Source organism: Choloepus didactylus, chromosome 7 (assembly GCF_015220235.1).
Source record: "Choloepus didactylus isolate mChoDid1 chromosome 7, mChoDid1.pri, whole genome shotgun sequence".
NCBI lineage: Eukaryota > Metazoa > Chordata > Mammalia > Pilosa > Megalonychidae > Choloepus > Choloepus didactylus.
The window spans coordinates 52,750,407-52,777,743 of NC_051313.1; the positions used below are offsets into that span (position 1 = coordinate 52,750,407).

Sequence of the window (27,337 nt, forward strand, 5' to 3'; positions counted from 1 at the left end):
ATTAGCCTCTATGAAAGAACAGTACTGTGTAAAGAGTTAATGCTGCAAAACATGTGATCACACAATAAGTAAAAAGAGAAAGTAAAGAAAACAAAACAAAACAAAAACTAACTTGGAAAGTAAACCAAATTATTTAAAGAGGAAAAACACATGTAAATATGTCAAATGATATAGTGTTTCTACAGTTTGTATTATAAGTAGAATAATTTTGAAGGCAGATAGAGCAACTGTTTTGAAAGTCCTTCCTAACATAGCACTTCCTATATTCATTATAGTACCAAATGGTACTTTATGCTATGATATCACTCATATAAAAGCATGTTTTCACAGGCACTACATGCTAAATGAGTAATGATTAATGGGTATTGTCTAGTAGGCTTGAAACCTGTTACCTTTTGTTTAACCAAAATCCAAAAATACTTTTCATATATCAATGTCATAGTCTCAGTGATTTTTCATTATTCTTTTTGTATTTTGATATTTGCTAAAAATGAAATATTAAGTATACTAGAATGTTTTCACATCATATACATCTTTTAATATGGTGACTTTTATTTGGAACCATGCCAGAAATTGCTAGGAGTTATTTAAATTACAAATCATCTGGAAAAAGTGAATTATTTATCCTCTGATATGGGAATACATTTAACTTTCAGTGACTCTTTGCACTGACTGCTTAAAAATTCTACTGAGATAACTTTTACTATTATTGTTTAAACAACATATTTTTAATTCATTCTACAAATATTTAAGGTCCTGTTGTTGCCAAGCCAGATGGTTCATAGGTTCTTTCAAACATTTAAGGAACAAATAATTCCTGTATTATTTAAACTGTCTGATAGCATAAAGAAAAAGGAAGGTTTTCAGATTTTTTTATGAGGCCAATATAACACTGATTAAGATAGCACACAAAAGAAAACTACAGACCAGTTTCACTTATGAATATTAATACAAACATCTTAAATAAAATAACAGCAAATAGAATTATTTTTAAATAGTAATACAACAAAGTAATTCAGGAATTATCCCTGGAATTCAAGAGCGTTTTCATATTAGGGAGTCTATTTATATAATAATACTATATTACTAGGTTGAGGGAGAAAAATTCTATGCATCTCAATAGATGTACAAAATGGATTGATAAATGGCAGCTAGGCAGCTATCCAAATTTTTATCTATTTGTGATAACAAATTAATATGCTATTACCATTTCTGCTAGTTGTCTGCTACCAAGTATCATATACCAAAAGCTAACATCATATTAAATTATCTAACACTAGGACTAACCACATTATCCAATATGGTAACTATTAAGCACTTGCAGCATGGCTAGTCTGAATTGAGATGTTCTATATTTGTAAAATACACACACAGGATTTTGGAGATTTAGAACAAAAAAATAATGTAAGACATCTCATTAATTTTTATATTGATTACATTGAAGATAATTTGTGGATAGGTTGCATTAATAAGATATTACACTTAATTTCACTTTTTTTAACTTTTAATGTAGCTACTAAAATTTTAAATTCCAACTCTAACTTACATTTGTGACTCATATTTTATTTCTGTTGGATAGTGCTGCTGTAGAACACTTGAATTAAACCCAGGAAGAAGACAACAATGTCACTTAACATTGTTCTGGAAATACTAGCCCATGTTTTTAGACATGAGAAAGAAATAAAAGGCATAAGTTTTGGAAAGGAGGGTGCAAAATCATTATCATTTTCAGACAATATGATTATTTAGTAGAACACTCAGGAGAATACTCCAGGAACCATTAGGAACAGTAAGTTGGTTACAGAATTAATATACAAAAATCAATAGCATTAGGAACAAAGAAGATCATTAAATGATAAATCATACCATGCCTTTGAATAAGAAGATACAATAAAGGTATCAATTTTCCTTAAAGAAATCTATGTATTCAATAAAGTCCCAGTTAAAATGCCAACATGTTTTTCTTTTTAACTTGAAAAATTCATCTAAAAATATTTTGAAAATACCCAGGAAAATTCTGGGGCACTCGTCCTGCCAGATATTGAAACATACTATGAAGCTACCGTATTTATATTTGTGGTTGACAGTGAAAATAGATTCTCGTTTGCAACCAGACAATCCAGTATATTCCAACACATAAACTTCTAAAAATTTAGAACAAAACATATTTTTGACCTAGAGGGCTGTTGGTGTTGGAGAAGTAATGGATAGATAAATGTAACAGAACAGAGTCCAGAAAGAAAACAACAGGAAAGACTTAAACATGCTTGCAACTCACTTAGCAAAAGGCTTATTTCTGTACATAAAAAGAAAAAAACAAAGAATGGCAAATAAAAATGACAGTGCCATACTTTTTTTTTTTTTTTTTTTTAACCTTTCAGAATAACAAAATTGAAAGGCTTGATGCCAGTGCTATCTAGGATGTAGGTGAATGGGTACTTTTTACACTGTGGATGTATAAATTGGTGCGAACATTCTGAAGGGCAAATTTGTACTTGTATCAAAAGTCTTAAATGCATTGATACTACAATATCATTTGCAGTAGGTAAAAAAGCAGGAAATGCATCAATGAGAAATTTGTTGAATAAAGTATGTCATGTATATAAAATGGAATTTGGTGGATCTGTATGTGCAGATATAGAATGGTCTACAGGATGTATCATTAAATGAGAAAAACAAGATGCTGAAGAGTGTATATAGTCATTCTTTTAGTGTAAGTCCAAGAATCGTATTTCGTAGAGATGTGTCTAGAAGGGATCAGAAATGCTGTTAAGAGTGGTTATCTCTGGGTTGAGGAATTGGTAGAATTGAGAATAGAGAGGTAGAAACTTATCATTGTGTAACTTTCTTCATGTTTGGGTTTTCTAATTTTTTACCTGCATTTAATCTTTTTTATTTGTATAATATTTTACATGTCAACAGGGTTATCTGGATGATGAGATTATGGGCTAATTTTAAATTTTCTTCCTGATATTTCCCTGTTTGTAAAGTGTGTGCTTACACACACACACACACACACACACACACACACACACAAACACCCTACCATTTTTGAAAAGCCTGCTTCACATATTAAAAATAAAGTGAAAGCACTGCAAACCTTATTGTATTCAAGATACTTTATTAGTCATCTGACGCTCATGTTTTATAAACACTATTTAAATTTATTTTAAAGGTTATATATGTTGTCACTCTGTGTTCTGTAATATTTTGGCCTAAAACAGTGAAATTCTGACCTGAAATTAATACTGAGATTAGATAATCAAATAAATTAAAGAAGTGCCTTTAGGTTACAGGACATATTTACAAAACAGTAAGAGTAGCTGGATAAGTACACTCCATTAAATAAAAACTCAACCTCTTTTCTCATCTAAATTTTTTTTTAACATTTAGCAAGTATTTGATCTTTTTTTTCCTTTGTGTTTCTGGGTTCAGAATGAACTATTTAGCAATAGTTTTTTTTTTTTAATGCAGTTTTTTATTGTGAACTTTAACATATACACATAACAGTGATAACTTTCAAAGTACAATTTAACAAGTATTTAGAGAGCAAATTTCAAAGAATGTCATAGGTCACAGTTCCACAACTTCAGCCATTTCCAATATTATAAAATATACCTACAGAAAGGTGTTACCTTTCGATATACAGCTCAACAAGCAGTTATATAGGTAATTTCAAAAATTGTTATGGGTTGCAGTTCCACAGTCTCAGTTCTTTCCTTATGCAATATAGGATATATACAGAAAAGCGCTAACTTTCAAAGCACAATTCAATGAATATTTATAGAGCAAATTTCAAAGGATGTTATAGGTTACAGTTCTACCATGTCATTTACCTCCTTCCAGCTATTCTAACACCCCACCATCTAAAATATGTATATATATTTATATAAAGTTTCATTATTCATAAGCCTTTGTTAAATCTTATCTTGATTTGTTGCTACCCCTTCCTCTCACTTAATCTCTTTCTCCATCTTCAGGGGTGTCTAGGCAGTGAGCACCCTAACTTGTTCATATTGAAAGGGGGTATTGACAATATAGGGAAGGGGGCTGCATCTGGTTGCTGTTCTTAAAGAGGCTATTGCCTCTGGGTTTTAGAGCTTGTCTGGCATAGGAAAACTGGTGGATTTAAGTTTCTGAGAGATAAAACTTAGTGGGTGAGTCTTTTATAGAATCTCAGGAAGGACCTAGATATTTGGGAACTACTTTTGGTAAGGGCATGGCATACTGTGGCCATTTGGGATGCAGCTGGAGCTTGCATAAGAGAAACCTCCAGGATAGACTCTTAACTCTATTTGGGATCTCTCAGCCACTGTGACCTCAGCTTGTTACCTTTCTTTTTTCTCCCTTTAGGTCAAGTAGGCATTTTTAATCCCTCACTGCCAGGGTCAGACTTATTCCTGGGAACCATGTCCTATGTCACCAAGGAGATTCATTCTCTTGGGAGTAATGTCTCCTGCGGGGGTGGGGTGGGGGAGTTGGTTAATGAATTTATTTGCTGAGTTGGGCTTATAGAGAGAAAGGCCACATCTGAGCAACAAAAGAGGTTCTCCGGAGCCCAGCCTCCCATTTACAACACTAAATTTCACAAAAGCAAGCCTTAAGTCGGGGGCTTGATTTATTAAGTAGTGGGTTCCTAATTTCACTTAATATGTGTTCTATCCCAAGATAAATGGTCAGTTTCTTACATTATCTTCACTTAGTTGTACAATCATCATCACTCTCAACTTTAAACAATTATCATAACATAATACATCCCATAGCTCTTATCGGTTGCTAATTATTCATCCCTAGTATTAGTGTAGCTAAGATATTCCTGTTAAATATAGTCTGTAATATATACTGGGTAGTTTTTCCATACCACTCTGTTGTTGTTAACTCTCTGCATCAGTGTCATACCTCGTAAGTGTATCATGCTAACACTTATTTAGGTTTATTGGGCTGCTGTGTGGGTTCTATGCCTTTAAACAACCATTTATGAATATGTTCACATTTAACACGTCACTGATACTTATAATCCTATTAATAAACCATAGTCACACCTGACCATTCCCATACCATTAAGTTCACCCTCACTATCATATCAGTACAAATTAGATTATCATTCCCCCTTCAGCCTCTGTCTATCTCTAGGTTGCCCTATATTCTATATTGTAAGACATTTATTTTACATTTTTCACGGAGTTCACAATAGTGGTAACATACAGTATCTCTCCTTTTGTGTATGGCTTATTTCACTCAGTATTAAGACTTCAAGGTTCATCCATGTTGTCATATGTTTCACAACCTCAATCCTTACTATTGTGTAGTATTCCTTCATGTGTTATACTACATTTTGTTTATCAACTTGTCTGTTGAAGGGCATTTGGATTGTTTCCATCTCTTGGCAATTGTGAACCATGCCACTGTGAACATCAGTATGCAAATATCTGTTCCCATTACTGTTTTCAGATCTTCTGGGTATATACCAAGAAGTGAAATTCCGCGTTGTAGAGTAACTTGATATCTAGTTTTCTGAGGAACCGCCAAACTGTCATCCACAGTGGTTGTACCATTATACATTCTCACCAGCAATGAGTAAGAGTTCCAATTTCTCCACATCCTCTCCAGCGTTAGTATTTTCCTGTTTGTTTAGTGGCAGCCATTCTTATTGGTGTGAGATGGTATCTCATTGTGGTCTTGATTTTCATCTCCCTAATAGCTAGTGAAGATGAACCTTTTTTTCATGTGTTTTTTAGCCATTTGTATTTCCTCTTTGGAGAAATGTCTTCTCATATCTTTTGCCCATTTTTTAATTGGGCTGTTTGTACTATTTTCGTTGGGTTGTAGGGTTTCTTTATATAGGCAAGATATCAGTCTCTGATCAGATACATGGTTTCCAAATATTTTCTCCTGTTGCGTTGTCTGCCTCTTCACCTTTTTGACAAATTCTTTTGAGGTACAGAAGTTTTTGATTTTGAAGAGTTCCTATTTATCTGTTTTTTCTTTTGTTGCTTGTGCTTTGGGTGTAAGGTCCAAGAAGCGATCTTCTAATACTAGGTTTTGAAGATGATTTCCTACATTGTCTTCTAGGAGTTTTTTGGTATTGTATCTTATATTGAGGTCTTCGATCCACTTTGAGTTAATTTTTCTATAGGGTGTGAGGTAGGGGTCCTCTTTCATTCTTTTGGATATGGATATCCAGTTCTCCCAGCCCCATTTGTTGAAGAGACTGTTCTGTCCCGGTTCAGTGGATTTGGGGGCCTTATCAAAAATTAGTCAACCTAGGGGTCTATTTCCAAATTCTCAGTTTGATTCCATTGATCAGTGTGTCTATCTTTGTGCCAAATTATTCAAAGCACATTCTCTGACCACAATGGAATTCAACTAGAAGTCAATAACCATCGAAGAACCAGAACATTCATAAATATATGGAGGTTAAATAACACATTTTTTCTTTTTTAGAATGTTTTTAGCAACTTAAGGCCCCTTTCCCTTCAAAATAAATTTGATAACTAGCATTTCCATGTCTGCAAAGTAGGTTGTTGGAATTTTGATTGGAATTGCATTGAATCTGTAGATCAGTTTGGGTAGGATTGACACTTAATGATGTTTAGCTTTCCTATCCATGAACACAGAATATCTTTCCATCTCTTTAGGCCCCCTTTTATTTCTTTTTGTAAAGTTATGTAATTTCCTGTGTAAAGGTCTTTTATATCCTTGGTTAAGTTTATTCCTAGGTATTTGACTTTTTTAGTTGCTATTGAGAATGGAATCTTTTTTTAAGTGTCTCTTCAGTTAGGTCATTTCTAGTGTATTTTATGTGCATTAATCTTGTATCCTGCCACTTTGATGAATTTGTTTATTAGCTCAGATAGCTTTATCATTGATTTCTCAGAGTTTTCCAAATATGAGATCATATCATCTGCAAATAATGACAGTTTTATTTCTTCATTTCTAATTTTGATGCCTTTTATTTCTTTGTCTTGCTGGATTGCTCTGGCTAGAACTTCTAGCACAATGTTGAATAATAGTGGTGACAGTGTGCATCCTTGTCTTGTTCCTGATCTTAGAGGAAAGGCTTTCAGTCTCTCACCATTGAGTACTATGCTGGCTGTGCCTTTTTCATATATGCCCTTTATCATATTGAGGAAGTTTCCTTCAGTTCCTACCGTTTGAAGTGTTTTTATCAAAAAGGATGCTGAATTTTGTTCAATGCTTTTTCAGCATCTCTTCCAGTTTGCTAATGCTGCTGGGATGCAAAATACCAGAAATGGATTGGCTTTTATAAAAGGGGGTTTATTTGGTTACACAGTTACAGTCTTAAGGCCATAAAATGTCCAAGGTAATGCATCAACAATCGGGTACCTTCACTAGAGGATGGCTAATCACATCCAGAAAACCTCTGTTAGCTGGGAAAGCACGTGGCTGGCATCTGCTCCAGAATTCTGGTTTCAAAATGGTTTCTCCCAGGTTTCTCCTAGGTTTCTCTCTAGGTTGCAGCTTCTCTTCATAATGTCACTCTCAGTTGCTCTTGGGGTGTTTCTCCTCTCTTAGCTTCTCCAGAGCAAAAGTCTGCTTTCAAAGGCCATCTCCAAAATGTCTTTGTAAGTCTCCTCTCTCAGCTCATGTGTGTTCTTCAAAGTGTTCCTCTTGGCTATAGCAAGCTCACTCCTTCTGTCTGAGCTTTATATAGTGCTCTAGTAAACTAATCAAGGCCCACATTGAATGGCTGGGGCCACGCCTCCATGGAAATTATCTAATCAGAGTTATCACCTACAGTTGGGTGGGTCACATCTCCATGGACACAACCTAATCCAAAGGTTCCAACTTAACTAACACTAACATGTCTGCCCCTACAAGAATGCATTAAAGAATATGGCTTTTTCTGGGGGACATAATGTATACAAACTGGCACAGCATCTATTGAGATGATCATTTGACTTTTCCCTTTTGATTTGTTAATATGTTGTAGTACATTGATTTTCTTAAGTTAAACCACCCTTGCATGCTTGGGATGAACCCCACTTTGTCATGGTGTATGATTTTTTTTATTTGTCTTTGGATGTGATTTGCAGCTATTTTGTGGAGAGTTTTTGCATCTATATTCATGAGGGAGATTGGCCTGTAAGTTTCCTTTCTTGTAGCATCTTTCTCTGGTTTTGGTATTAGAGTGATGTTGGCTTCATAAAATGAGTTAGGTAGTGTTCCATTTTCTTCAGTTTTTTGAAAGAGTTTGAGTAGGAGTGGTGGTGTCAGTTCTTTTTGGAAAGTTTGGTAGAATTTCCCTGTGAAGCCATCTGGTCCTGTGCTTTTATTTGTAGGAAACTTTTTGATGACTGATTGGATCTCTTTACTTGTAATTGGTTTGTTGAGGTCTTTTATTTCTTCTCTAGTCAGTCTAGGTTGTTCATGTGTTTCCAGAAAATTATGCATTTCCTCTAAATTGTCTAGTTTGTTGGCATATAGTTGTTCATAGTATCCTTTTATGGTTTTTTAAATTTCTTCAGGATCTGCATTAATGTTGCCCCTCTTATTTATTATTTTGTTTATTTGGATCTTCTCTCTTTTTGACTTTGTCTGTCTAGCTAGGGTCTTGTCAATCTTGTTGATCTTCTCAAAGAGTCAACTTTTGGTTTTATTCTATTGTTTTATTTTATTTTGTTTTTGTTCTCCATATCATTTATTTCTCCTTTAATCCTTGTCATTTCTTTTCTTCTACTTGCTTTATGATTCATTTGCTGATCATTTTCTAACTTCTTCAGTTGTTCCATTAGTTCTTTGATTTTTAGCTCTTTCTTCCTTTTTAACGTGTGCATTTAGAGCTATAAATTTCCCCTTCAGTACCACTTTTGCTGCATCCCATAGGTTTTGATATGTTTGTTCTCATTTTCATTTGTCACTAGATATTTGGCAATTTCTCCTGCAATTTCTTCTTTGACCCAGTGATTGTTTAGAAATGTGTTATTTAACCTCCATATATTTATGAATGTTCTGGTTCTTTGATGGTTATTGACTTCTAGTTGAATTCCAATGTGGTCAGAGAATGTGCTTTGAATAATTTCAGTCTTTTTAAACTTATTGAGGCTTGTTTTATGCCCCAACATATGACCTATCTTAGAGAAAGTTCCATGAGCACTAGAGAAGAATGTATATCCTGGTAATTTGAGGTGTAATGCTCTCTAAATGACTGTTAAGTCTAATTCTTTTATCACATTTTTTAGGTTTTCAGTTTTCTTATTGGTCCTTTGTCTGGTTGATCTAGCTATAGGATAGAGTGGTATATTGAAGTCTCCCACAATTATTGTGGAAACATCTGTTGCTTCCTTCAGTTTTGCAAATGTTTGTCTCATGTACTTTGGAGCACCTTGATTGGGTGCATAAACATTTATGATTGTTATTTCTTTTCAGTGAATTGTCCCTTTTGGTAGTATATAGTGTTCTTATTTGTCTCTTATGACATTCTTACATTTAAAGTCTATTTTATCTGAAATTAGTGTTGCTACCCCTGCTTTCTTTTGGCTGTAGCTTCCAGGGAATATTTTTTTCCATCCTTATACTTTCAATTTCTTTATGTCTCTGGGTCTAAGATGAGTCTCTTGTAAACAGCTTATTGATGGTTCATGTTTTTTAATCCACTCTTGGCTGACAATTTTTCTCTTTGAGAACTTTAAATATGTCATACCACTGCCTTCTTGCCTCCATGGTGCCTGCTGAGTAGTCAGTGCTTAGTCTTTTGCTGGTTCCCTTGTATGTGGTAAATCACTTCTCCCTTGCTGCTTTCAGAACTTTCTTCTTCTGTTCAGCATTTGACAATCTGATCAGAATATGTCTTGGAGTGGGTTTATTTGCATTTATTCTATTTGGAGTTTGTTGGCCATCTTTAATTTGCATATTTATGTCATTTAGAAGGGTTGGGAAGTTTTCCCCAACAATGTCTTTGAGTACTCTTCATAGCCCTTTACTCTTCTCTTCCCCTTCTGGAACACCAGTGATTCTTATATTTGTGTGCTTCATGTTATCTATCTTTTCCTTGAGATCCGTTTCAAATTTTTCAGTTTTTTCCACCATTTGTTCTTTTGTGCTTTCACATTCCATTGTCTGTTCTCAAGTTCACTAATTGGTTCCTCTACCTCTTCAAATCTGCTATTATGTGTCTCAAGAATATTTTTAATTTGATCAAAGGTATCTTTTATTTCCATAAGATCTGCTATTTTTATTTACTCTTGCAAATTCTTCTTTATGTTCTTCTAGGGTCTTCTTCATGTCCTTTATATCCTGAGCCATAATATTGATGTTTGTGAGTATTTCTTTGATTAATTGCTCCAAGTTCTGTGTTTCCTCTGGCTTTTTAATTTGGATGTTTGGGTTATCCATATCTTCTGGTTTCTTCATATGTTGTATAATTTTCTGTTGTTTTTGACTCTGGGCATTTACTTATCTTGATAGGGTTCTTTTAGGATATGCAGGATTATTTGATCATTTATCTGTAATTTGGCAGAACTACAGGTTGTTAGAGTGCACTTTCCCTGACCTAGCAGCTGATGGCGCTCCTGAGTCACCTCTTACCTTCAAGCCAGTTCTCCCCAGCTTCATCTGTGCACTGAGTGGAGGTCCAAACCATATGAAAGTTGAATCAGTGCACCAATTTTCCATGTGCACTGGGGACTGCAAGCCCTGTGGTTATGGGGCATGCCTTGTGCAGTTTGGCAATGAGTCCACTCTAGGACACAGTGGTCCCGGCTGTTCCCGGGGCTGCTGGTGGAGCACTCTGGGGTTGCAGTGCTGTATGGCTCACCTTCCAGCTCAGATGACCCACAGTCCCTATTTGCCATGTGCCCATGAGTCCCTGGGATTGGGGGAGGGCTCCTGGCACTTCTGTGCAGTGTCCTTGGCTCTAGGCAGTCCACACCATGGACTTCCATGGAAGAAGTGTGGATGTTATCACAAGCCCGCCAAATCCTGAATTCCCTCAAGGAAGCTCCCAGCCATGGGGCTGTGAAGGGTTATCTCCCAGCCAGCTGCAAAGATGACTGCACAAGGTGTGGAAGCCTGCCCTGTCTGTGCTCATCCCCCTTCTCTAACTGACAGTCACTGGCACAGGGGCTTTTGGCTGCGGGTCTGCCAAGGGTTAATCACCCAAGCCAAGTGCTGAGGCGGGTGCTCAGGCCATGGAAGACTGCTCCCCTCCGCTGTCTCAGCAGGCTCCAACCGCCCATTCCCTGGAGGCATTCTGGACCAAACACTCATGGGTCTTACACACTGTTTCTCGGATTCTTCAAATACACACTCATTGTGGGTGCAGAAGTCCCTGCCCAACCGGTGGAACCCTGGAAGCACTGTTCATGAGCACTTTCTGTCCATTATCTAGTGTTTTTCATGGAGGAGAATTTTGCTCTGTCTCTCCTAATCTGCCATCTTCCTGGAACTCCCCTAGCAATAATTCTTTGAAAACTAATTTAGTAGTTTCCAACTTTTTTGCCCATTATGAAAAAAAAAATCTTGGACTAGTTCAAGGAGACAATTTAATTAAAGATTAAAATTTAATTAACCCAATTTTTAACCCAATCCTTCACAACCAGTCTCACCTTTCACCTAGTTTACCCCTCATACTTTAAAGCTGAGCCTTTCAGGTACAACTACAATTCACTTTGGGATTACTCTGTGTCTTGTGTGGGGCTCCAGTAGCATTCTGTGCTGCTTCTCTCTAGCAAAGCTATTAAAACATATCATTGTCATTACCACTGGCTGTGAGCATTCTGAGTGTAAGAACTCTCATTTTTTGCTATCACCAGTGTTTGGTGTGTAGTAGATATTCAGTAAATGTTGTCTATAAAAAATTTTATTATTGAACTGATTATCTACCAAAATGTATCTTTGCACACTAGGAAAATGATTAGTCAACATGAAGTGAGTATACTTGGAACAATTTTGTGATGCAATGTAGTCTCTTATACTTATGTTTTCTTCCCATTTGAGACAATTCTGTTGAATGTTGATTTATTTACTATGTGAAAATATTGTTATAAATATATATAATACTATTGTTTTTTATTTGACCATGTTATATGCTTAATAACAAGATAGAGATACTGTTTTTCCATCTTGATAATCTTGGTTTCTGTGTTTTATGTAGCTCATTCAGCTGATTCTGAATCATCTTACGCTACCAGACCTGTGTAGATTAGCACAGACTTGCAAACTACTGAACCAGCATTGCTGTGATCCTCTACAATACATCCACCTCAATTTGCAACCATATTGGGCAAAACTAAATGACACTTCTCTGGAATTTCTACAGGCTCGTTGTACTCTCGTTCAGTGGCTTAATTTATCTTGGACTGGCAATAGGGGCTTCATCTCTGTTGCCGGATTTAGCAGGTTAGTGCAAAGCATCATTGAAGTTATTTCACTAGTAGGCTATTCTTACTATGTAGTGGTTTTCATAATAAAAGTATAAAATTACATACCACATGCTTTACAGAAATAAAAAAGAAAGACATTTTCTATATCATCATGCTCAGAATGCTGCCGCTTATAATAGTGAATGAGTTTTACCATCTTCATCAGCTGAACTTCATAATGATGTGAGGGGAAATATTCCCTTTACTTCATATTTTTAAAATCCCAAGTAACTTTCAACAGAACTCCTTTCTTCCTTTCTCATATTTTCAGTACAGATGATTAACACATTTTAAAAACTATTTCCAAATCAAAATCTACCTCTCTAATGTGATTTGTCAGAAATGGAAAACAATTTATTATAGAACAGTTTTAATTTAATCTTAATTACATGTGCAATACATAACCCAAATTTAGAAGCGCATTTAAACTAATTATGTTGAAAATGCAATTGCATGCTAAATAGGCGACCACACTTGCAGACCTGCCCAGGTGTTTCTGCTCCTTTCTATTTAAGCATTTAGTTTCCTTACTATTAAATGTCACCTGTTAAACATTTCAAAGCTTGCACAAGTGCATATTCATTTAGTAATGCTGTAGTAATTTTTCTTATGATATGAACGGTATTTTTCTCTTACCCTTGATGATGGTTGTTCTCATTGTATGTTATAATGTAATCCCCTAATTTTCATTAAGTTAAATAATGAAGGAGTAGAAACTTAATAACAAGATACGAGATACTGTTTTTCCATCTTGAAATTACCTGTTGTTTTTGATTAATGAATAATCTTTAATCCTGTATGAACTAAAGCTCTCCCTGCACACATCCCCAGTGGATACATTCTTGGACAGTGGCTTATGAGTTAGAAATTTGTATATTGAGCCTTGACTTATATGATGAAAATAAAGATGCAGTTCCAGAAAAAAATAGTTTGTATCATTAGGTTTAGGTAAAGTAATAATGTTTGAAATAGTGACAATGTGTTCAAAATGCTAACACTAATGGTTTATGCATCAAAGTAAAAAATAAGACACAAACACTAATGGCCTACAGCACACGTTGAAACCATGGATGCACTGGGTTCCTTTGTTTTATGCCAGAAATAGAGCCAGGATAAAGGATTCTTAAAGATGATATTGTGGGTTAGAGGGTCTAAAGATTTTATAACATGTTATTTATACAAAGATAAATTTTTGTATTACGTTATGTTTTTGATTATGTAAATTTGCTTCAGAAGGGCTATCTGTAGTAGGAAAATGAGGCATTTCTTTTTAGCAGTGTGATTTTGGTGAATTTGTATAGAATGCACATTTTTAAAACTGCTAGGCATTTGACAACTATGTCCAGTAGAACACAGCTTAATTCTTTCTGTTTTCCCCTATTCAAACACAAATGCTTCCTTTGCAAATTTTCTTCCCTGCTAATAAGACAAGGAAGAATGGAAGTTAATGACCACTGTGGATATTTACAGCATAAAGTGTCGATCATAAACCAAGACTAACTGAATATGAGAGCAGGTAGAATGCTTTGTGTCAATAAGCATTATTTTAGGTTATAAAAATCTTTAGGGTATTTTAATTACCCTCGTACCTTTTTGCACAATGTTTTCCACTATTAGGAATTTATTAAGTGTTCGTTTTCACCTTTTGTGTGAAATACCCTGGGTATTGTTGACCATGTAAACAGGTACAGAGATATATAATCTAGTTCCTGCCGTCAGGCAACAGAGAAGATAAAGGTATAAAGATAAAAATGTAGACATATCCTTTGTATATTTACATAAATATAGCAGAGTGGCAACTAATGAATATAGCCATTAAAGTGTTGCATATGGCCCTTGTATAATAAGTAAAATGTAAAGGAAATATTAAATCGATTTTTAAACTCTTTTTATGTAGCCTGTTCTGGTGCATGAGAAGAAACATCAGTTAATGTTCTTTTGCAAGGTTAGAGCTCCAATCTACTTTCTCGCCAGCAATTTCTCTTCCATTTTCAATTAACCCAGGTTAGTTGCTGAGGGGCTGTTTGAATAATCACAAAAGTGCTTACATAAATTTAAGTTCTCCATATGTTACTGTAGTATTTCAGCCTGTAAAACCAGAAATTTTGATAGCATTCCTTTAAGCATAGTCACTGTTCCCATTAAAAAAGGAAAAAGTTTCAATAACAGTGAGAGAATCTTTCTTTGGGAGGGTGGAGATTGGAGTTTCGCCTGCTGATCACTGTTGGCCTCCTTGACTTGACTGCTGAATTGATAGTCATTATGGCTTGTAGGCAGCATTCCCAGAATAAACAATAAATATTCATGGCTTGATTATTAATGAATAATCTATGAATAAATTTGGTCTATTTATGCTCATTACTATGAAGAAGACTTATTTATAACGCTTTAAAAGAAAAAAGTACATTTTTAAAACTAGAGACCATTGATGAGCAAGTCTCGGGGAAAAGTTTGATGTAGTTTATTTTTGTTGCCGAAAAAACTTACCCTTGGAAGTTAGAACTGGCTACCTGGATTTTAAATAACTTTTTAGGAATTTGTATTATTCACAGTAACAGGAAAATAGGTTAAATGAAAAAATGACAATTTAAAACTTTTAATCAGTTTTTTAAATCCTGTGCTATCTGCAGATTTGTGATTTGCAACTCCGAGTACTGCTTGTGCATGTCATTAGTCATTAAAATCACATCTATTATAATTCCACCTTTCATTTCTAATACCGTTCCCTAAAGTCTTGGATATTTCTTTTCCTCCCTGCCTGTTTGTGCTTTGAGGCTTAATTATATCATTTTGATATTCAAAAAGCCTTAGGTACATTTTTCCACTACCATTTTTCTTCAGATAATTGCCCAAACTCATCCACTTGCTCTTTACCTTGGTTATGTCTGGGGTTTTATCTTTAACTCCATTATTTGTTCTAAGTAGGATGTATTCATTTCTTCAGGAAGCATTCTTGGATGCCTTCTAGATATAAGAACTTTATTAGATGTTTTGGCACAGAGCTTATGGTATAAATAACTTATTGCCCATTTATATATTTGTCTGTCCAATGTTGAATAAACAAATGCCTATGTTTTATACACCTATATTTTATATAGTTGTGTCTGCTGTCTCTCTTACATTGTCAGTAGAGATCATTTTAAGACTTTTTTTTTCCCTTGCCTCCTTTATTCTACCATCATTGGATAGTACCACTGTAGGTAGTTTTGTCTTTAGTAGCTTTATTTTGTGTGAGATGTATTAAATAATGTCCTAAATTATTTGGATTAAAATTATCTTAAATATACTATAAAATATATTCTATAAAACTCATTGAGAGTCAGCTAACAAAACATAGGATTAGGAATCAGAATCCATGGATCTGGTACCTAATTTTCCCCTTACATTTATACTCCAGGCAGGTTGTGAGGATTAGTGCCTTTTATTTTCTGATGAGTAAACTAAGATTAAATCATTCATTCATGTGATGTTAATTATTTTAGGATGCAGGTTACCATTTAGTAAATTACTTCTTATGTACTTGTATTACTCTGGACAAATTAATTCACCTCATAAGGATAAGCAATTTATTTCTCTCTCCAGAGACTCCTTTTCTCATAGCAGGAGACCTAGTTTGGGATTGTTTATCTGAACTTAGGTCTTCTCATAAACCCTCAATATCAAATACTTTATGAGAATTCAGGACATGGAATGAATAGGCTGCAGGAAATAAAGAAGCTGTAGTTCTCCATTCAAGTGACTGGTATCACAGTTGAGATGAATATATAGCTGACCAAGACCAAAACACACACACACACACACACACACACATATACACATACACACTATGCATTAAAAAAAAAAACTGATATGAAAGCATTTAAGAAAGAAGCAAGAATTGAGTCCAGCTAATTGACTTTGCTGCTACTTCAACTGTCTTGGGATGGAGATATTTTGAAAAGGTAGGTAGTATAGATGTTGTAAGTTTAGGTAGAGATAATATGGAAATATGACCAAATAATTTGTTCAGAGTAGAAATATTCAGTATAAGAATGCTGAAAGAGAGTCAGAGAGATAATATAGGCATGATCATTGTCTTAATTGTGCTTTCAAATTCTAATATTCATTACATCAACTTGGGAAGTTTTCTACTGTCTATTAACAGTTGGCTTTCTGGTGACTGACTTGCTGTCACTCCATAAACCCTTTGGCAGGGAGAAGTTCAATAAAGAGATCAAAAGAAAAAAGGGATGACAAGCAAGGCATTATTAAATCAAAAAATATGGAAAAGAAATGTAGAACAAAGTGTTTTGCCATATAATAAAGGCCTTAAAGAGATAAGGCCTAGAGATGTTAATTCTAAGAGAGTTGATATACTTATTTAACTTTTATAATATGCAAATTATTTTAGAATTAGCAAACCAAAATAGAATAGTCTTTTAATTATCTAAAACCCTATGTCCATTTCTGTATTGCCAGCTTATGAATAATGAAGAACTTCCTACTGCTTAAACCTACTTACTGTGTATACTCAAATTAAGGTAAAAATGTGAATTTTGTCATATTTCTTGGGAATAGTTGACCTTCTCGGGGGAGTAATATCCTGGATCACTGGAATTTAGTCTGTTCAAGAATAAAGGAAAATTAAATTCATCAAGTAAATTTTAGTAATTGGAAGGTTCATTCAACAAATTCGCATCAAATGTTTGTTGTGTGTCTGACATTGTGCTAAGTATTGGATACAAGAATGTTTCAGTTGCCAAATGATTTGAGACAGCTTATAAAACCATTATAAAAAATTAGTCAAGAAGGAAAACGTGGTTAAGAGAAAAATAATGGTTGGAAAATAGATGATGCCAGAGTTCAGTTCATTTTATGGAAGATGTATCATAAGCGTGCATACGCTTGCCTGCCTTGGAAATAGATCCAGAGTCTGCTTATCTTCACATCCGCTGGTACCATCTGGATCCACTGCTCCATCCTCTCTTCCCTAATTATTGCAGTGGCGTCTTCATGGACCCCGTTTTCACCCCTGTTCCTCTTCAGTTTATTTTCCACCCAGAAACCAGAGTGATCGTGTTAAACCACAAGCTAGGTACTGTCACTTCTTGCTCAAATCCCTCTGGTGATTGGGAATAACATGTCCCTCAAAGATAAAAACCAAATTTTGACACACACTGTATGAATTGTCCCCCTCACATCTCTGATTTTCTCATCTCCCCCTCACTTTGTACCTCCTGCTTTGGCCTCCTTACTGTCCTCTCTTGACCTGTTATCCTGTCCTAGAGCCCTTGCACTTACCCTTCCCTTTGCCTGGAACGTTCTTCCTCTAGAAGTCTGCTTCACTGACCTCTCACTTCCTTCACACTCTTCACTCATCTGCTGAGTGATACTTTTCTGACCACATTGTCCACTCTCACCACTTACTGTTCCCCTTCCCTGCTTTTTTTTTTTCTCCTTGGCACTTTTTACGCTCTAACATACTGTTTATTTTACTCATTTATTTGTTTATCTTTTCTATCAGAATGTAAGCAGGCTCCATGAGAGCAGGGATTTTGTCTGTTTTTTCCGCTGCTGTCTCCCTAGAGTAATGCCCAGATTATAGTCAGAGCTCAGTGATGATTTGCTGAATGAATGAGTGAATGAGTGACTGAGTAAACTTGTTTGATGTGGACTCCAATTTTGCTCATACGTCCAGCAAAGGAAACAATAGTGAGACAGGTAGAAAGAGATCCAAGAGAGAGTCCAGTGGTGGGAAGGTGTGAAATGCCGCAAGTAAGTCAAGTAGTAGAAGCACTGAGAAAAGTGACTATTGAGTTTGACATTTAAAAGGAAATAGTGAATTTAAGGAGAGCAGAACAAATTGCAGTAGGTTAAGAATGAATGGGTGTTGTGTAAATGAGATGTGTGGGCTACCAGATTATTTGCAATATTTAAAATACAATAGGTAGCAACTGAATTTTGTTGTTGTGTGAATGTGAGTCTTCAAAGATTTAACTTTTATTTTAATGTTTATGGAATGCTTTAACCTTTACATCCTTCTTTCACATCTTATTTGATATTCAAAACCACAGAGAGATGTGGTAAAGGCTGTTATATACAAGAAGTCTACTTTTTATAGCCGAGGAAACACTGAGTCTTGGGTAAATGCCTTTTCTAAGGTCACATGCTAGGAAGTAATGGAAAAGGAGTAAATATGTATCTTTAGACTACTAGTATTACTTCCTTTATTTATATAAGGGATCTGGTTTAGTCGATTTTATCTTATATGTGGATTTGTAAGCTCATTAAATCATTTAGGAAAAAGATGTGGCATAAACAAACTAATAATACATTACTAATGTGCACTGGTAGGTCAGAAAATGTCAGGAGAGAACTGGACAGGGATAATTGGTTCACTGCTTAAGAGTTCAGTCTGCTCAGTCGATAAAGTTTCATGGGCTCAAATACTCCTAGACTCAGGTTTACTTTTAGATTATTTTCCAGGTGATGATTATGGGCCGGAATGTTTTTATCCTCATCTGTAATATAACACAAATCAATATTGTGATCCCTAATCTGATAAGGATTTTTGTGTGCTCAGCCTTGGATTATTTCTATGTATTTCATGTGAGCTGTAATTGAATATCTTGTAATAATTTCAACAGCAGGCAGTCCAAGCTGCTAAATAGTAACAGTTACAAGGAATATATCACAACAGTGCAGTTAAACCAACAGAGAAGTTTTCTGAGTGAAGCATGGTCTGATTTGTTTTGGGGTTGCTTAATTTAAAGCTGTCAATTGTGTGTAATGTTCAAAATAGATTATCCAGTACTGGATGGATACTGTTAAAGGGGGGGGAATATCTTCCATGACTTTAGAATTTTGTTTTGTTTTTTTGGCTTTACCAATTCAGATGTGAGTTACAGGTAAGTAGGAGAAATACACCCTCTGCTTTCTTAAATTTCCATTTAGTATTAGTTGACTACGTAAAATATGTAAATCCACTTAGTTTTTCTTGTCAGGTTAATTTATTTTAGCCTAACCATGCATATTTCACTACGCAATGAATGAGAATTTACGCAAAGCAAGTTTAACATTTTCCCTAATGGAAATCCATTCTTCTAAGAGTGTCTGCTTAGAATTGATATAATCCCAAAGTTCTTGCAAAAATATCTTTTAACTTTAAATAAATTCACACAGAACATTTGTTTTTTACAGATTCCTGAAGGTTTGTGGATCTGAGTTAGTACGCCTTGAATTATCTTGCAGCCACTTCCTTAATGAAACTTGCCTGGAGGTTATATCTGAAATGTGTCCAGATCTGCAGGACTTAAATCTCTCATCCTGTGATAAACTACCACCTCAAGCTTTCAACCACATTGCCAAATTATGTGGCCTTAAACGACTAGTTCTCTATCGAACAAAAGTAGAGGTAGGAATAACTAATTTACATCTTTGCTAATACAATAGCCAACTAAAAACTTTGTTGTCTTTAATTGCTCATTGTGTGATTTCTGATTTTTAAATAGATTAAGTTTCTGATGCCATCTGAATACTCTAAAAGCATTCGAGCTGACTCAGTCATTTCAAAGTTATTTAGTGTATATTATATTTGTTTTTTCAAAATATAAGAAAGTGTTTTTCTGTGTCCTCTTAAAATTTTTTTTGATGCTGTTCATGTTCCCAGGTAAAGAAACAAGCAGTGAGCTGAGGTGAGCAGAAATCCTGACAGGGACTGAATTAGAGAAAGAGGTAGGAAGGTAGTATACAAGAAGACATTTGGTTGGAGGGGGAGGAAGCAGAGTGGAATTTATCTAGGACCAGAATTAAGCATTAAAATTTCTAATCTCATACCATAGTTCAGGGAGTCTTATTATGGAAAAATGGACTCATGCCATATACTTTTATACTGGTCTACTTGTATTTTCCACATGGTATCTCTAGCACATCTTTCCAGGTCAGTACATATAGTACCTGACTCATTTCCGTGGTTATGTAGTATACTTTCATATGTTATGCCATAATCCATTGAACCATTCCCCAAATAATCAACATTTAGGTTTTTCTAGTAATTTTCCTTTTACAAACTACCTAGCAATAATTCTTCTGCTTATAGCTTTACATATACATGTTGTTATTGCTGTAGGAGAGAGTCTCCCAGAAGTGGTGTTGTTGGGTCAAAGGATATATATATGCTTTTTTTTGGCGGGGGGGGGGGGCGGTAGTAGATCATTTGTGCTGGGGCCGTTGTAATAAGTACCCACTTTCTGTCATACACTTGCTCTTTTACTCCAAGAATGTTTATCTTCTTTTTAATCCTTGAACATTCTGATTTGGAACCAACTCAAGGCTTTTGCACTTGTTCTGCCTGGCTGGAATAGGTAATTGTACTATCCTCGTCTCAATATTCAGCTAACTTAAAATTTTTTTTTCAGAGATGGCTTCTTGAACTGGATAAAAAGTTGTCCCCCTTCTAGTTTGTTTCTTTTCACATCACCCAAATTTGCTTCCTTTTTAACATCCTTATCATTCTCTGAAATTATCTTGCCTGTTTGTTTCCTTGCTTATTGTCTGTCACCCCACACTAGAATGTAAGTTTCACAATGGTAGGAGCCTTGTATGTCTTTTTCAATGCCATGTTCCCAGCATCTAAAGATAGTATTTGCTAAAGATTGGCCATTCAATAAATACTTGTTAATGGATGAATAAAGTTAAGCAAATTATTTTTCCAAAGTTATATACCAGTTACTTTCCTGCTCTAGTGAAACTTTGCCAATTTTGTTTATTACCTTGGTCAAGGTTCTCCACCTCTTAGTATCTCAATTTACTCATCTCTAAAATGGAGATAATGAAAATACAGATCTCATAGGGTTACCGTAAGGATTAAATTACATGTAAAGTGTTTAGAAAGTGCCTGGAACATAAACTCTCAATAAATGTCAGGTGCTATATAATAATAGTAATAGTAGAATTAGTGGCAATGATAGCATCATTATCATCATCATGGCAGTTTTGTAGTATGTTTTACTATCTGATAGGAGAAGTCTTCCTTCACTATTTATTCTTTTAAGTATTTCTTGTAAATCTTGTATGTTTATTCTTCCAGATGTGTCTTTCAACACAGTGTCCAGTTTCTCAAAATTATACCATTGGGATTTTATTAGAAGCAAATTCATTATTTTTCATTTTGCTGTCTAAGTAAATGTCCCCATCTGTTCATGTAGGTCTTGTTTTACATCCAAGAAAATGTTATAGTTTTCTTCATATAGGTCTTACAGCTTACTGGTTAAATTTATTCCTTGTATTTTAGTCTCACTGTTTTCTCTTCCATTAAATTTTAACAGGTTATTTTTAGTATAAAGGAAAATTTGGTTGTTTTGTATATATTTATCTTGTACCTACTAACCTTACTAAATTCTTATAATTCTAATGCTTCTTTGCTTATATCTATTGGAATTTCATAAAGTAATCATACAATTATATACTCTGGATATTAATCTATTTTTTCTTTCTTTTCCAATATTTATAGTGTTACTGCATTAGGAAGAACTTCAATAATGTGGAAAAACAGAGGCATAGCAGGCATACTAGTTTTGTTCCTAATATAGTGGGAAAGCTTTAATGTTTTATTTTTACTTTTTTAATATTTTTGTGAATATTTGAGTATTTATTTTGCCATGCTCTTTTGTAGGCACTGGAACTTCAGTAGTGAACTAAACAGATAGTTCTTCATGAAGCTTATAATTTTAATGTAATGTTTGCTGTTGCTTTCTGATAAGTAATCTTTTGTTTATTTGATTAAGAATGTTTTATCCAAAATGTGCATTATCTTTTATTGTTTTAAAGTCTCTACACTCACCTTTTTTCCTTCTATTTATGAATATAATGACTTATGTTGAACAGTCTTTGCATTCCTGGGACAATCCCTACTTTATCATGACATGTTTTTAATTTAATACATAGCTAGGTTTGATAACCTAGTATTTTGGGACAAAATTGCCTGAGTTTGAAGTCTAGCTATACCACTTACCATTTGTGTTACCTTGAGGAAGTTTCTTAATGCCCCTGTGCTTCAGTTTTCCAGTCTATAAGATGGGAATAATAAAAGTATGTATTTCAAATTATTGTTTTGAAGATTAAATGTAAAGTGTCTACAGTACTTCCTGGTACATATTAAGTACTGTATAAGGGTTCATGCTTATAAATATTTTTACATCCATTTCTTAAGCAAGATTGAGCTACAGTTTTCATTTGCACGCTACTTGATCAGGTTTGGGGCTATGGTTATGACAGCTTAGCAAAATGAATTGGGGAACTTTCCATCTTTTTCTTCAGGTGGAATAATTGGAATAAATAGAGATTATCTTTTAGGTAGACTTTATCTATAACCACTTGAGCCCATACTTTTTTTTTTTTTTTTTTTTTTTTTGGTAGGAAAGAGTAGACACCTTTTTCTAGCATGTATCTTTTTTTCTAATCTATAGAAGCCTGAAAGTATATGAACATAAAAGTGTCTATTTAATGCAGTAGTCCTGCTTTGGGGTGAAATATCTAGCTAGAGTTTAACAGGTGACCTGGTGTGTTGTAAAGAAGACTTTGATTCTAGTTCTGGGATTCCAATGATAAGCTTAGGGATATAAGGTAAGACACGTAATGTCTCAAATTCCTAGTTTATTTGTAAAATGAGTTGGCCATTGTCTCAGAGTGCCAGTTTGAAGATAGTGTTTAGTCCATGTTTTCATTGACCTATAGTGAAATGACCCACCTTTTGTGAGGGTGTAAGATTATCAGCAGCTTTTCTTGGTAAGGATTGTCCATTTTGAAATTTTACCATACTGGATTTTTACTGGTATGTTTACTATTTTATTGGCCCATATACCATAAAGTCTGAGACCCTCTGATCAAGATTATGGCTTACTTCAAAATTATCTGATTAAGTTTAAATGCAGGAAGAAATATAGCATGCTTAGTTATTAAAAGAGCCTTTGGGAAGAAAAATAGGATAAAGACCAAGAAATTATATTAACTTACTGGTATCTTACTTCTGGGAAGATTTGTGAAAATATGTTCCAGAGGGTGCTTTTGAAATGTTACATATTAACATGATATGAGTATTAGAAAATCATTAAGTAGTCTACAGTTTTCTTCAATTCACCTCAAGAGACTGATAGAATACGACTATATTCAAAAAAGCATGATTTATAAAGATTGAGAAGATTTTGTATCTCAAGAGTAGAGATCTGTACATATGTATTTAAGTCTAGATACTAACTTCCCTCAGTTACATAAATATAGATGTAAAATCATTATACACACACAAACACATTAAATAAAAATTAGATTTTAACCTATGTTACTTTCTATTAAAGTTTGTTTTTATTAACCTGTCTGTTAAAATACCATAAAAACCTCTTATAAATTTATTCCATACAATTTTTCTGACATTGAATATGTAGAAAAATTTATAAAATAGATTTTCATTGATCTTTCCTGAACATAATAAAATAAAAGTGATGTCATTTTAGTGATGTAAATGGCAAAATTCAAACTGAGAAAATTTACCCAGGCAATTTTTGCTTTTAATACTTCCTAGCTCTGTGTATTCAGTGCCCTCCACCTGTATATTACTTACTTCAATTACCTCCTCTTTCTTGGTATTTACATCAGACCTCCACTTGGCTAGTAAGTAACTCAGAGAGAAAAAAGGGAGAAAGCAACACAATCAGCTGGTGTTTTTGTTTCTGTTTAAATAAGCAGAAGCTATAGCACTGGTATTCATATCAGTCTTGAAAAGACTTCCCTTGTCACTTAAAGCATTATGCCGTTCCCTTCCTCCCTCTCCCTCCCATACACACATCCTTTCAGTCTTGCACTTGATGTTGGGAGATGACAGCAAAAAAAAAAAAAAAAAAAAAGAATAAGAGTAAGGTTAAGTAAGATTTAGCAGCCTAGCCTGTCTTTAAACCTTCCAACTAATCATTGACAGTACGTTCAAATCTTATACACTCTGCCTGATTTGAAAAGAATGAGCAGCAATTGACTTCAACTGCCTCTGCTTGTTCTAAGGAAATACATAAGAAAGAAGATACAGATTTGAACTTCCTAGGAGAGTTTTTTTTTTTTTTAATTTTAAAAGGAATACAGATTTTCCAATGCCATTTACCCTACTTATCTAAACCCTACAAAATACTAAAGCAAGCAGAAAAATTAGTACTACAAGATATTTACTCTGTTATTACATAGTAACTTCAGATAGGTCAAATTTATGGTATAATAGAGTTATATTTTATATGCCTTATATAATTTACATTAATAAACATAGCACATTTATGTCACTTTAAAGGACTGTTTACATCTGTGTGCATAGTTAATAAAACTTTAGAGGATACTGGAAACCTGGTTTCAGTACCAAAATTGGGGAAAACTTAATGAAAAAGCAAACCTAGGAAAATGAAACTGTGGCAGAACCAGAATTGCCTTATACATTGACACATTTTTGGTAATTTAAAAACTGGGAAGCTAATTAGTTTGTTAATTAGTCTGTATCATATACCCCAATTCCATTGCTTTAACTAATATTATGGTAAACATCCTAGAGTAAGAAAATGCGACATAGCATCTTGTTGAGTGGCAGGTAGTCTTTAGCTATGATTAAAACTACTTAGCAGAAACAAGGAAACCATGCCTAGACAACAGAAAATTACAACCTACACTAAGAAAAACAAAGTTATGGTCCAGTCAAAGGAACAAACGTACACTTCAACTGAGATACAGGAATTTAAACAACTAATGCTAAATCAATTCAAAAAGTTTAGAGAAGATATTGCAAAAGAGATAGAGGCTGTAAAGGAAGCACTGGACATGTATACGGCAGAAATCAAAAGTTCAAAAAAACAACTAGTAGAATCTATGGAAATGAAAGGCATAACACAAGAGATGAAAGACACAATGGAAACATACAACAGCAGATCTCAAGAGGCAGAAGAAAACACTCAGGAACTGGCGAACAAAACACCTGAAAGCCTACACGCAAAGGAGCAGATGGAGAAAAGAATGAAAAAATATGAGCAACGTCTCTGGGAACTCAAGGATGAAACAAAGTACAATAATGTACATATCATTGGTGTCCCAGAAGGAGAAGAGAAGGGAAAAGGGGCAGAAGCAATAATAGAGGAAATAATTCATGAAAATTTTCCATCTCTTATGAAAGACATAAAATTACAGATTCAAGAAGCGCAGCGTACTCCAAACAGAAGAGATCTGAATAGGCCTACGCCAAGACACTTAATAGTCAGATTATGAAATGTCAAAGACAGAGAGAGAATCCTGAAAGCAGCAAGAGAAAAGCAATCCATTACATACAAAGGAAGCTTAATAAGACTATGTGTGGCTCTCTCAGCAGAAACCATGGAGGCAAGAAGGAAGTGGTATGATATATTTAAGAAACTGAAAGAGAAAAACTGCCAACCAAGAATCCTATATCCAGCACGGCTGTCCTTCAAATATGAGGGAGAGCTCAAAATATTTTCTGACAAACAGACAATGAAAGACTTTGTGAACAAGACACCCGCCCTACAGGAAATACTAAAGGGGGCACTACAGAGTGATAGAAGACAGGAGTGTGTGGTTTGGAACACAGTTTTGGGAGATGGTAGCACAGCAATGAAAGTACACTGAACAAAGATAACTATGAATACTGTTGAGCGAGGAAGGTTGGGAGCATGTGAGACACCAGAAGAAAGGAGGAAGGATAAAGACTGGGACTTTGTAACTTGGTGAAATCTAGAGTGTTTAACAATTGTGATAAAATGTACAAATATGTTATTTTACAAGGAAGAACAAGCAAATGTTAACCTTTCAAGGTGTTAAAAATGGGGAGGCATTGGGGGAGGGATGCAATCAACATAAACTAGAGACTGTAACTAATAGAATCATTGTATTATGCTTCCTTTAATGTAACAAAAGTGATATACCAAGGTAAAAAAAAAAAACACAAAAAACTACTTAGCAGTAAGCTTAGAGTGTCTGTTTGATATATTTTTTGGCAATTTAAAAATTGGGAAGATAATTAGTTTGTTAATTAGTCTGCATCATATACCCAAGTAATAAATAGCCAATCCTTATCCTAGCTTTGCCACTGAAAAGCCTATGTGTTTGGGTAAGTCACTTGTACTACTTGGAAGGTTTATCTGTCTATTAAAGGAATTTACGCTATCACAGATGTCCTTGAGGGGACCAAATTAGGTCATAAATGTAAAACAAACAAAAACAAAAAACCCACACACACTTTAGAAAATCGATTAGGCTTATGTAAATGTGGATGCTGTAGTGTAGATTTACTAGCAAGTCCTCTAGAATTGCTCCCATCTTTATGAAGTATTCTTACAGATCTTCCTAAATAGAAGACATTTTCCACATGTGCTGAGAGAGATTTAGGCTGAATTATCTCTTTCACCCTTATAGTTTGTTTTTGGTAAAAGAAGTATTCATTCCTAAATTGTGTGTTCCATAATGGCAGTAACTGTTTGCCAGTTTACTTCTTTACAGCTAGTGTACTGAGCACAGGGTCTGCTACTTAGTAGGTATTCAGTACATTTGTTCTGGATGAATGAACAAAAGCTACTTCTTACCAATTCAGTTTCTCATTTTTAGAAATGTAAGAAAGCGTGAGATAAGTTTGTCTCTATACAAAATAATCACATTTACTAAGTAGATGGATGGGTGGATCTGCAACTTGAAAAGCTTGTAAGAAAATACTTGTACTATACTTGATCAGGATTTTTAGCCACAAAAGATAGTAAAATAAACTATAGTAAATTTATTTATTAATTTATTTTATGAGTTCTTTTTCTTACATTATATGAGTTTAGAATTGCAATAAAAAATTGTTTCATCAGAGAAATTACAAAATGTATTCTTATTACATCAGCCAAAAGTAAATAAATCAGCAAATAAGCTAATTGTTATTTGCAAGAGCCCATGGTCTATATTTG

At 34.5% G+C, this 27,337-nt stretch overlaps 1 protein-coding gene across 3 annotated transcripts in view; it reads left to right on the plus strand.

Annotated features, from left to right (window-relative positions):
* The window catches only part of FBXL4 (F-box and leucine rich repeat protein 4), an 85,099-nt gene that overhangs the window by 34,541 nt on the left and 23,221 nt on the right, over window positions 1-27,337 (plus strand). For all 3 annotated transcript variants that reach the window (XM_037843998.1, XM_037843996.1, XM_037843997.1), the window contains exons 5-6: window positions 12,116-12,360; window positions 19,563-19,776. In XM_037843998.1, coding sequence (XP_037699926.1) covers window positions 12,116-12,360; window positions 19,563-19,776 — 459 coding nt within the window. The remainder of the gene's footprint in view (window positions 1-12,115; window positions 12,361-19,562; window positions 19,777-27,337) is intronic.